Here is an 11,631-nt window from a genome sequence, read left to right on the forward strand (position 1 = left end):
GTAGGTGATGGGGAATGCACAGCTCCTACCTGAGAACTTGGAGTCAGAACAGGCTTCTGACCTTTCTCTACTTGCTCGGACTACAATAACCTAAATCTTTCATTTAAAAAAAAAAATTGGGGGCAGGAGAGAAGGCTCAGCAAGCGGACTTAAGTTCAGTTCTCAGCACCCATCGGCAACAGTCCCAGAGAAGGTTGTGCACACGTGCAGATAACATTTTCTTTTCTGTGTGTGAGTATTTCACCTGCTTGTGTGTGCACCACAATGTATACAGTTCCTGCAGAGGTCAGAAGACAGCAGCTCCTGTGTAACTGAATGGTTGTGAACCACCATGTGGGTGCTGGGAACTGAACCCGGGTCCTCTACAAGTGCTCTTAACTGCTGAGCCACCTCTCCAGTCCCCTAACACTTAAATTTTTAAGACAGGGCTTGCTATGCAGACCAGCTGACCACAAACCTGCAGGATCCTGCTTCCACCTCCCAAGTGCTGGCATTGCAGTCCCGGGTCACCATGCCTGAGTCTGAGAATCATCTCACACTCCAAAGAGCCTTGGATCTTACTCCCCTCGCTGAAGAGAAAAGATGGCGGAAGACCAGAGAGCAACATCATACATGACTTGCTGAGCTAACAGCAAATTAGCTGTGTTAACATGAGTGTCCAACATTATGACTCCAGCGTCTCTGGCCTCAGCAAATAGATGACCTTGTTCTTCACCTAAGTCCGGTTCTCTCCAGTGCTATGGATGAGAAAACAGACTGTGACAAGTCAAGTGAGTGGCCAGAAGTCAAAGAAAGCTAGGAGGGGAAAGGCGGCCAGCATTTAGGTAGTTATTAAAGTGTTAAGTCACTTCCCTCTGAGTCAGGCTTGGCTTGAGTTAGATGACTCACTTGCCTCTGCCCCGGGCTTCGAGGCCACTCTGCTGAAATACCCTGCATGGCTATTAGCCCTTCCACTTGGCTCGCCAACCCCACTCAAAAGGAAGGCTAGGAGGCCTATTCCTAAAGAGGTCAGGGGAAAAGAGCAGCAGCTTCACAGATAGGCTTCACGCAAGCAGGATCAGGGATCTTGGAGGCACAGGCAGACACACTCCAGGAGCAGAGGAGGCCTTGGAAGAGGTGCCTGGACATCTGCCTGTTCCATGGCTGTCCAGACTGAGCAAGTTCCCAGCATGGGCTTTGGAGAAGGGGTGATGTGAATGAGAAGACCACTTGAAGATCCTACAGAGCAGACTGTAAGAAATAGGATGACGGGGCTGGAGAGATGGCTCAGTCATTAAGTGCACTAGCTGCTCTTCCAGAGGACCTGAGTTCAATTCCCAGCACCCACATGGCAGCTCCTAGCTGTCTGTAGCTCCTGGTCTGACCCCAACACACACACACACACACACACACACACACACACACACACACACACAGTCAAAAGACCAATGCACATAAAATACAAATAAATTTTTTAAAAAATAGGATGACAGCTAGGAAGAGAGCTGCTCCCTTCAGATGGCTTGGACGCTCGCAGTGGCTGGGAAAGGGACAGCGCAACAGAGGATTGCCTTGTATGTGTGAGCCATTGCGGTTGACTCCAGCGCCAGAGCTCCACTCCTGTGCCCAGGCCTATGGACCCTCCCTTGCCCCATTTCAGCTTCGTAGCTCAGGAAGCCTCATGGTTTCCTCCCCGTTGCTTCAAATCGGATTTGGAGGACAGGCAACATGTCAATTCTAGACTTTGGATCTGAGTGGAGGGCCTCAGAAACCCAGATGCCTCCAGCCTTGTCTACATACACACCTCACTACCACCCGTGTTCGGTCAGGGATAACTTCGTTCTTATCCTTCCACTCGGCAAGCATTCCCTACACACTGAGCCCTGTGCAAGATGCTGAGGAGCAGTGGTGAGTAATGCAGGCCAGAAGGCCTGGTCCTTACCCTTAGAGGCCATTGTCCAGCAAAAACAGTTAATGAGGCATTAAAGATGAAGAGTGGGGAATGGGAGTAGGGAGAATGTGGGGTGGCCCCCTCATCTGGAGTTGCAGGCCCACATGTGAGCAGGGGTCAGCTGCAGAGGGGTGAGTCAGTCCTGACTTGATCCAAAACAGGGAAGTTATTCAAATTTCAGGATATTGATAATGTATGCTCATCGTTTCTCATTTGCTTATTAACTTTGTTAAGGTATAGTTTACATACAAAATGAGACCCTGTCTTAAACCACTCCTTAAATAGATGACTATAAAATTCACACTATAGTTTCCATTTTCTTTTAAATTTTATTATGTGTATTGGTGTTTTGCCTACATGTATGACTGTGCGAGGGTGTCATATCTTGGCATTACAGACAGTAGTGAGCTGCCATGTGGGTGCTGGGGGTTGAACCCAGGCCCTCTGAAAGAGCAGTCAGAGCTCTTAACCACCGAGCCATCTCTCCAGCCCCTATAGTTTCCATTTTTTGAGACAGTCTCATGTAGCCCCAGCTGGCTTTGAACTCAGAGACCTGCCTACCTCTGCTGGGATCCCATTGTGAGCACCACTATGCCTACTTTTTCTTTAAAACAAACAAACAAACAAACAAACAAAAAAACATGGTCTTAGCCAGGCAGTGATGGTTATGTGCCTTTAATTCCAGTACTCAAGAGGCAAAGGCAGACAGATCTTTATGAGTTTGAGGACAGTTTGGTCTACATAGTTCCAGGACAGCCAGGGCTACATGGTAAGACCCTGTCTCAAACAAAACAAACAAGACGTGGTCTTTTACCATATCCCAGAGTAGCCTGGAGCTTACAACATAGCGAAGGCTGGCCTGGGATCTTCCTGTCCTGTCCTTCAAGAGATTGAAGGTGCATGTGCCACCACCTGTTAGGACTGAACCCTTGGGCGCTGGGGTCTGCACTAACGTCAGCTGTCGGGCACCTGGATGGAAAGAGACCCCACGTACTTGGGGTTGAAGTGTCGCACCACTGTGTGGGTCTCACGGCCACCACTTCCCCCTGTGGATCTGGGTCACTTCTGGTTTTCAGCTATGCTGAGTAATGTTGCCATTAGCACGCATATACGTTCTTGGTTGACTTTGGAGGGACTGGGGAGATGGCCCAGTTGAGAAAGTGCTTGCCTTGCAAGTATGAGGAGTTTGAACCCAGAATCAGCATGGTTCTGGAGAGCTGGGCATGGCAGTGCATCTTATAAAATGAGTGCTGGGAAAGCAGAGTGGATCCCTGGGGCTCAGGGACCAGCCTGCCTAGCCTACTTGGTAAGCTCCAGGCCAGGGAGAGACCTTGTTTCAAAAAAAAAAAAGTGGGAGCCTGGAGAGATGGCTCAGCAGTTAAGGCTGCTCCTCCAGAAGACACGCGTTCCATTTTAAGCATTCATTGACAGCTCAACCATACAACTGTAACTTAAAAAGGCACTGGGCATGGTAGCACATGCCTTTAATTCCAGGCAGGTAGATCTCTGAGTTTGAGGTCAGCCTGGTCTATAGAACAAGTTCCAAGACAGCCAGGGCTACACAGAGAAACCCTGTCTCAAAATAAAAAAAAAAAAAAAAGGCAAACTGGGAAGCAGATAGAGCTTTTGTGAGTTGAAGGCCTTGATCTACAGAGCAAGTCTAGGCCACGCAGGGCTACATAATGAGACACAGAGTGGACTAAGGAAGATGGCTCAGCAGGTGAATCACTTCCCATGCAAGGGTGAAGAATTGAATTCCAATCCCTAGAATATACAGAAGGTAGGTGAGCACGGCAGCCCACCTGTGATCCCAGAAAGTGGTTGTCGGAGAAGATGGGGGCTGCCCAGAGCCAGGGTGGCCAAAATAGTAAGCAGCCAGGTCAGTGAGAGGCCCTGTCTCTACACACAAGGTAGAAAGCAATCCCAGAAGACACTAGCTATGTCAACACTGAGCATCCACAGGAAAGCACAAACACACACGCACCTGACCCACACACAGGCACAAGCTAGGCAAAGCATGAGTAACACGGGAGGCGGGCACGTGTGAACACACACATGCTGTTTTGACTTCATGGTGCCTTAGTTATTTTCCCAGTGCTGTGACAGAAATAACATGACCAAGCCAACTTGCAGAAGTAAGAGTTTATTTGGGGCTTACAGGTCCTGAGGGATTGGAGTCCATCCATGTGGGGAGCGTGGCGGCCAGGTGCTAGAGCAGCAACTAAGCGCTTTCCTCTTGATCCATCAACAGGAAATAGCACACTGGAAATGGCATGAGTTGTATGGAACCTCAAAGCTCATCCCCAAGTACCACACACACCTTCTCCAACAAGGCCACACCTCCTAATCCTTCCCAAACAGTTCCACCAGCTGGGGCCAGCCATTCACAACCATGAGCATATGGGAGCCATTCTCATTCAAAGTCTCACAGGTTGACATCTCAGAATAGACCACACAATAGGTTACATGTTTTTCTGGCTTTTGTTTTGTTCTTTTTTGGTGTTTGTGGAACCAGAGTGTCAGGTAAGGCCCAAACTGATGATGATCCTCCTGTCTCAGTCTCTGGAATGGATTACAGGCATGCACCACTGTACTGGAATGTTTAACACCAGCTTCCAAAGTTTTCCCCAGTGGGCTCATTTTACATTCCCACCGGCAGAAGGGCCCAAGCTCACCACCTCCTCGCCAGCCTTTGGTATAGTCCAGCTTCTTTGCTGTATCTCCTTAGTGTGGGGGAAGCAGAACTTGCCTTAGTCTTCATTTGCATGTCCTTAAGGACTAACCTTGTTTCAAACACATTTTCATATGACTGTTGGCTGTTTGTATAGCACTGTTTGTTCCTGTCCTTTGTTTATTTTCACACCACACACACACACACACACACACAAGCAAACTAACAACCCCACACACACACATTTGCTCATGGGTATATCTGTGCACACACATGCCACAATTCAGATGTGGAGGTCAGAGCGATCTTCTGCTACATGAGTCCTGAGGCTCGGAGGCACTTTTATTCACTGAGGCTCTTTTTTTTCTTTGATGCTCTCTGATGTTCAGAACCTTGTATTATTTATTTTGTCGCAATGCTGGGGCCTCATACATGCTGGACAATCTGTCACTGAGCTGCAGTGAGCTACAGCCACAGTCTCCCAAACTTTTATAGATTTATTTTCTTAAATGCCCTATGTGTATGTGAGCACACGCGATGCCTGCAGGAGCCAGAAGGTGTCTGACCCCCGGGAACTAGAATTCCAGGTAGCTCACGGCACTGAGAACTGGTGTATGCATCACCCTCCCTCTCTTCTTGCTTTTACGAGACAGTATCTATATGTGTAGCCCTCCCAGGATGTCCGTCCTGGAACTTGCTATTTAGACCAAGCTGACCTCAGACTCACAGAAATCCACCTGCCTCTGCCCACCAAGTGCGGGGGTTAAAGGCACACACTGTCCTACCTGCTCTAGAGCCTTCTTGAACATCAGTAAGAGCTAGAGCTCTGTTTGTTTTGGTTTTTCCAGACAGGGTTTCTCTGTGTAGCTCTGGCTGTCCTGGACTCTCTTTGTAGACCAGACTGGCCTCAAACTCACAGAGCTCCGCCTACCTCTGCCTCAGCTTCTGCCTCAGTAAGAGCTCTTAGCCAGTGAGCATCTCTCTAGCCTCTTCTCCGAGGTTTTTAATTTGGTTGGAATCCAGCTTATTCTTCTCTTGTTGCCCTCTATCCAGACATGGCAGGTGTGATCGTGCACTTCTGTAATCACAGCACATGGGAGGATCAAGAATTCCAGGCGAGGGGCTGGAGGGATGGCTCAGCTGCTCTTCCTAGAAGACCCAGCTTTGATTCTCAGCACCCACATGGCAGCTTACAGTCCCTAGGGATCTAACGCCTTCCTCTGGCTTCCATGGGCGCCAGGCACACAAGTGGCACACAGACATGTATGCCAACAAAACACATACACATAAATTAAAAAAAAAAATCCAGGCCAGTCTGGCTACATAGTAAGACCACATTACCATCTTATTTTGATTTATACAGCTTTATAGTAAGCTTTTAAATCATGAAGTATCAGCTAGGTGTGATGGCACACACCTGTAATCGCAGCACTCTGGGAAGCAGAGGCAGGCAAACTGCTGTGAGTTCGAGGCCAGCCTGGTCTACGAAGTGAGTCCTGGGCAGCCAAAGCTACACAGAGAAACCCTGTCTTGGGGGAAAAAAAAAATATCATGAGCTAGAGAGATGGCTCAGAGGTTAAGAGCACTGGCTGCTTTTCTAGAGGTCCTGAGTTCAATTCCCAGGAACTACATGGTGGCTCACAACCATCTATAATGAGATCTGGTGTCCTCTTCTGATGTGCAGGTGTGCATGCAGACAGAACATTGTATCATAATAAATAAATAAATCTTTTAAAAAATCGTGAAGTATGAGTTCAATATTTTTCTGGTTTTTAGAGTTTTCTCCTCCTTCGGGGTCTTAGGATTCCATATGAATTTTGAGAATAGGTTTTCTGCTGGTAGGGGAGGGATCTGAATTTTGAAAGACTTCATTGACTGTAAATTCTTTCAAGCAGCACTGCAGCGTTAAAAAGATAAGTCTTGGGGCCTGGAGAGATGGCTCAGATGTTAAGAGCATTGGACTGTTCTTCCAAAGGTCCTGAGTTCAATTCCCAGCAACCACATGGTGGCTCATAACTATCTATAATGAGATCTGGTGCCCTCTTCTTGCTTGCAGGCACACATGCAGGCAGAATACTTATAAATAATAAATAAATCTTTAAAAAAAAAAAAGTCTTAAGGCCAGGCATGGTGGTGTAGGTAGCTCTCTATAGGTTTGAGACCAGCACGGTCTGTATAGTGAGGTCCAGGCTGGCCCAGGCTACACAGTAAGACTCTATCTTTAAAATAACTAAAGAAATAAGAATAAGGTTTGCAATCCAAGAACACAGAATGACGTTCTATTTATGTAGATTTCCTTTCAGCAATGTTTTGTAATTTCCATTGTATAAATCTTTCTATCTGAATATCAGATTGTTCACTGCTGGTGCCACTGTGGTTTTGGCTTGCATTTTTCTGATGACTAATAGTGGGAAGCATCTTTTCATATGCTTATCAGCCATTCAAATACTTTCAGTGGTGAAGTCTCGTCTTTCTAGCTCAACCCTGTGTTTCTATGATTACAAAGAACAGCTCCTGCACTTCCCTGACACCTTTCTTCCTTTACCCTCTTCTCTGCTTTTTCTTTTGTAAATTTGTGTAGGAAGTTTTTTTAAAGGATGTATTTATTTTATGTATACCAGTGCTCTATCTGTATGTACACCTGCATGCCAGAAGGGGGCCCCAAATCACATAACAGAGGGTTGTGAGCCACCATGCAATTGCTGGCAATTGAACTCAGGACCTATGGAACTGCAGACAATGCTCTTAACCACTGAGCCATCTCTCCAGCCGATAAGTTTGTTTGTTTGTTTTTGTTTTTTGTTTTTAATGAAAATGTAACTGAGTTACAGATACTTGTAAGTAGCCAGGTATGTGGATGTTGGGATTCAAACCTGGTCCTCTGGAAGCACAGCCAGCACTCTTAACCTCTAAGCCATTGCTCCAGTGGCATTCCACTTAAAAGCCCTGTGGCTTGAGCATGGTATTTACCATTTCTTTTTAAGCTTCAGGTTTAAAATAAGGCTCTCATTAAATACACTGAGTTGTTTTTCCCAGACCATAGACAAGCAAAGGGTCAGACTTGAGAATATCTCATGAACAAAAGAGACAAGCACTGTCCCACCTGGTTTCCAGACTAGCGAAACCCTCTAGTGAAGTCTTAACTGTGACAAACGAAGGAGTGAGTGCTACATGTGAGGCTGGGGGCAAACTGGCCTGACAGAGAGAAGGAGGATCCCTAATCCAGAGCAACTCACTGAGGAGGCTGGTGTGAATGGGGCTTTTGGATTAATGGGGAGTGTAAAGGATGAAGACCAGTAGCTAGAGCCTGGCGTGGGGGTGCACACCTGTCAAGTGTCCCAGTACTTGAGAGACAGAAGGAAGGTCAGGAGTTCAAGGTCAGCCGCCAATACAGAGCAAATCTGAGAACAAGCTGAGCTATGTGAGACCATACTGGTTATGCTGGAGAGCAGACCCGGCCGAGTGTGAAAAGTGCAGCTAGAATCACAATTTCATCTGAAGACTATGAAAGACTACAGAGGTATTTTAGGCAGGGAGATGGGCGGAAACTTACAGAGCCTGTGAGTGTGACATTGGGTAAGGCTCTGAACACATGGAAGGGCTAAGAGTGTGTACTGCTCATAATTACAAGGACCCCAGCACCCAAGCTCGCAACTGCCTGCAAGTCCAGCTGCATTCTGGCCTCTGCAAGCACCTGCACTCATGTGCACAAACCCATCACATTCAGAGACACATAATTAAAAAGAAATCTTAAAAACACAAAGATATGGAAGTGCTGAAGATATGGCTCCATTACAGAATGATTGCCTAACATGGGAAAGACTGTGGGTTTGATTATGGAAGGAAGATGAAGAGGAGGGAGAGGAGGGGGAGGAGGAGGAGGAGAAAGCACTTAGGAGGCAGGGGCATGAGATGGCTCCAGCTTAAAGCCAGCCTGGTCTACATTGCAGCTTCCAGCTAGCCAGAACTGTCCTGTTTTGTTTTGTCTGCCAGCGCTGACCATCACTCTGAAGCCAAATACCACATTTTGTCACAGCTCTGGGGAAAAGGTGCCTAAATGCCCCTAGCTGCTTTCCAAACCATAAAACACCATGATGAGGAAGTACGTACGAAGCGGGATTCCACAAGCAGTACTGGCAACTACCAACTTGGTTCATCCCGTTGATAACGGGGCTGTCCAAGTCAATGTGGCAGACAAGTCAATAAGAACACCAGGTCTCCAGGCAAAACCCAGACAAATGACAGGCACACAGCACTGGGCAAAGGAGTCTAGGGCATGAGGGGGAGGACAAGAGCAGCACCCAGACTTTTCCCCAGCACCCCTCTTTCTCCTAACACTAGTGATTAAAAATCTACATTAAGAACTGAGGGAGGCTTGGCAGTTAAGAGGAGGACCCGAGTTTGGTTCTCAGCACTCACACAGTTGTATCTCCAGCTCCACGGGCTCTGACACCCTCTTCTGGACTCTGCTGGCACATGCACCCACATGTCCACACACCCACACATATCTACAATTTGAAAAATATAAAATGGTCTTAAAAATCTGTATTAGAGCAGGGCATGGTGGTGCACGCCCATAATCCCAGCAGAGGCTCGCAGATCTCTGAGTTCCAGGCCAGCCTGGTCTACCAAGCAAGTCCAGGACAGCCAGGGTTACACTGAGGAACCCTGTCCTGAAAACAAAACAACAACAAAACTTTGTGTTAGGGGGCTGGAGCAATGGCTCAGCAGTTAAAAGCACTTACTGCTCTTACCCAGGATTCATTCCCTGCACCCCCATGGACAGCTTACAGTTGTCCATGACTCCCGTTGCCAGGGGCTCCAACATCCCTTTCTGCTCTCCAGTGACACATGCTGCACACACATTCGGGCAGACACACACTCAAACACACTGAAAATGTGTATTCCAACTTAATAAGTAAGGGTTGTTGAGACGGCTAAATGGATTAAAGGCACTGAGAGGAAGACAGACGGAAATCTATCAACCTGGATCACATATCCAACCCTCGAAAGGACCTGAAATGCTGGCATCAGAGCTTTCACGAGACCGAGGACTCTTGCCAACTCCTGGAGTCTCCAAGCTCGTCACCGAGAAGGGAAGGCCTGCCAAGCAGAAGCCTGCGGTTCCCTCGAGTTCTGTGGCATCCCGGTGGAGCTCAGCCCCGCCAGCGCCTTCTTCCTCCGCCGGGCTCAGTTATAAATAGCTCTCTGGGTTCCAGCCCGGGGTCTCCCAACCTCACCAGGAGCAGTCACCGCCTCCCACCCTGAACCGCCCTCGCCCGGTAGAAGGCGTTGGCCAGCAGAGGGCGAAAGGCAGAGGGGAGACAGAGGACCTCGGGAAGTCTGGTCTTCCCTGACCACTTGACCCAGGCTAAGGACAATGGTCAGACAAGAGGCTCCCAGGGCAGGGGTGTGGGACCTAACTTCTGGACCTTTGACAGCCTCGTGCACCCCATGCACAGGCACACAGGCACTCAAGACCACCTGTGAGGGACTGGCACACTCAGAACTAATCATCTGAAAGGCCTTAGCTGTAGTCACAGCGCCCTGTGTGCTTGGTAGCTGGTAAAGCCCGGAAGCTTGTAGATCGATTTCTTCTAGATCAAAACCAGTAAAAGGAAGGAAGAGAGAAAGTCTGGAAAGGGGAAGAGAGAAAGAAAGACCGACGTTGAGATGGTTCTGCACAAGTCTCCTGCCGCCAAGCACAACGATCTGAGGTTGAACCCGGAGCACACCTGGTCACACGTGGGACTTATTGTCCTCTGATCTCCACATACGTGCTGTGGCACACGTGTACACACACACACACACACACACAAATAAGAATTAAAAATGTAATATAAAAATAAACAAACACAGCAACGAGGATTCACAGGCTGCCTGGCGCTGGAAATCCCTTCTCTGACGCCAGGGCTCTCGAGATGGTTACCCGGCAACATGGAGGCTGGCTTGCCTCCCAGCAGTAAGTCTGGACTTGAACGACTGCGGTGCCAGTGCCTCTCTCAGACCTCTTCTCGGGACCGATCACCTCAGGGAGCCAGGTTTGAGTCTCGGCAGCTGCTGTAGCAGGGCCTGTAGGGCTTGCCGCCTCTTACTGCGGTGGATTAAAAGCTGCCAGGCGGAGCAGGAGAGGCCGGCCACTCTGGATGGTGGGGCACCTGGGGGTGGGGGCACTGTTGCTCTGTAGCTGGACACCTGGCTTGCTACTCCCCCACCCCACCCCTCCTCCATCTTCCCTCACAAAATTTAACTCCTCGTGTTGGGTTCTGGGGCTCCCGAACCTCCACGCCCCAGGAAACCTAGCGGGGGGGTGGGGGGGTGCTGTGGAAGCCTGATAACGGGGTAGTAGAGGTACGAGCTGGGAATGCAACAGTGTGGAAGGCCGAGGCTGCAGTCTGGACAAACCAAGGTGCACAGGGCTGCTAGGAGCATCGTCTGCGGACCTGGGGGACGAGGGTAGGGAAGGGTTCCCTCGGGCCGTCTGTCTCAACCGCTTTGGGGAGAACTTAGGAGCGTGGGCTCTCCCGCAGGGGTGTGAGGAAGGCCTTAAAGGCGGGAGCGGCAAGCAGCAGCCCGGCGTTCCTAAAAGACCCAGTGGGGGAGGGGGCGGGCGGCAGGACGAAGGGGCGGCCGTGGCTTAGGAGTTGCTGGCGGCTGGCGGCTGGCCAGCAGAGGGGTGCCGCGTGCCCGGGCGGGAAAGCAAACGGGGCCGAGGAAGCGGGTGGCGACGACGGGCCCCTCTGACCTTACGGTGGAAGGCGGCGCCGTCCGGAGGGCCTCTGCAGAGCGGCCCGTCCCGCGTTCCCCTCCTCGGCAGGGTCCCGGCGCCGCCGGCCGCCTCGGAGGCCGCGCTCCAGGCCGCGGGCAGCCCGCCAGCTCCGCCGGGAAGGAAGCACCATGTATGGGCCGACGGCGGCGAAGGAAACTCCTTGTAGGGCTCGGGAAGGAAGCGCCATAGATGGCGCGGGGCGGCCGGGGGCGGGCCGGGGGCGGGGAGCGCGGGGCCCAGGCGCTTCCGCCGCCCGCGGCC

At 50.0% G+C, this 11,631-nt stretch overlaps 1 protein-coding gene across 1 annotated transcript in view; it reads left to right on the forward strand.

Moving 5' to 3' along the window:
• The first annotated feature begins 10,538 nt into the window (after positions 1–10,538).
• Positions 10,539–11,631, forward strand: part of LOC129690130 (uncharacterized) — a 5,324-nt gene continuing 4,231 nt past the window's right edge. Inside the window, exons 1-2 of the mRNA XM_055625695.1 lie at positions 10,539–10,642; positions 11,419–11,532. Of these exons, the coding sequence (XP_055481670.1) occupies positions 10,539–10,642; positions 11,419–11,532 (218 nt within the window). The remainder of the gene's footprint in view (positions 10,643–11,418; positions 11,533–11,631) is intronic.

The sequence above is a fragment of the Psammomys obesus genome, unplaced genomic scaffold, assembly GCF_907164565.1.
Source record: "Psammomys obesus unplaced genomic scaffold, mPsaObe1.curated_primary_1811, whole genome shotgun sequence".
Classification (NCBI taxonomy): Eukaryota; Metazoa; Chordata; class Mammalia; order Rodentia; family Muridae; genus Psammomys; species Psammomys obesus.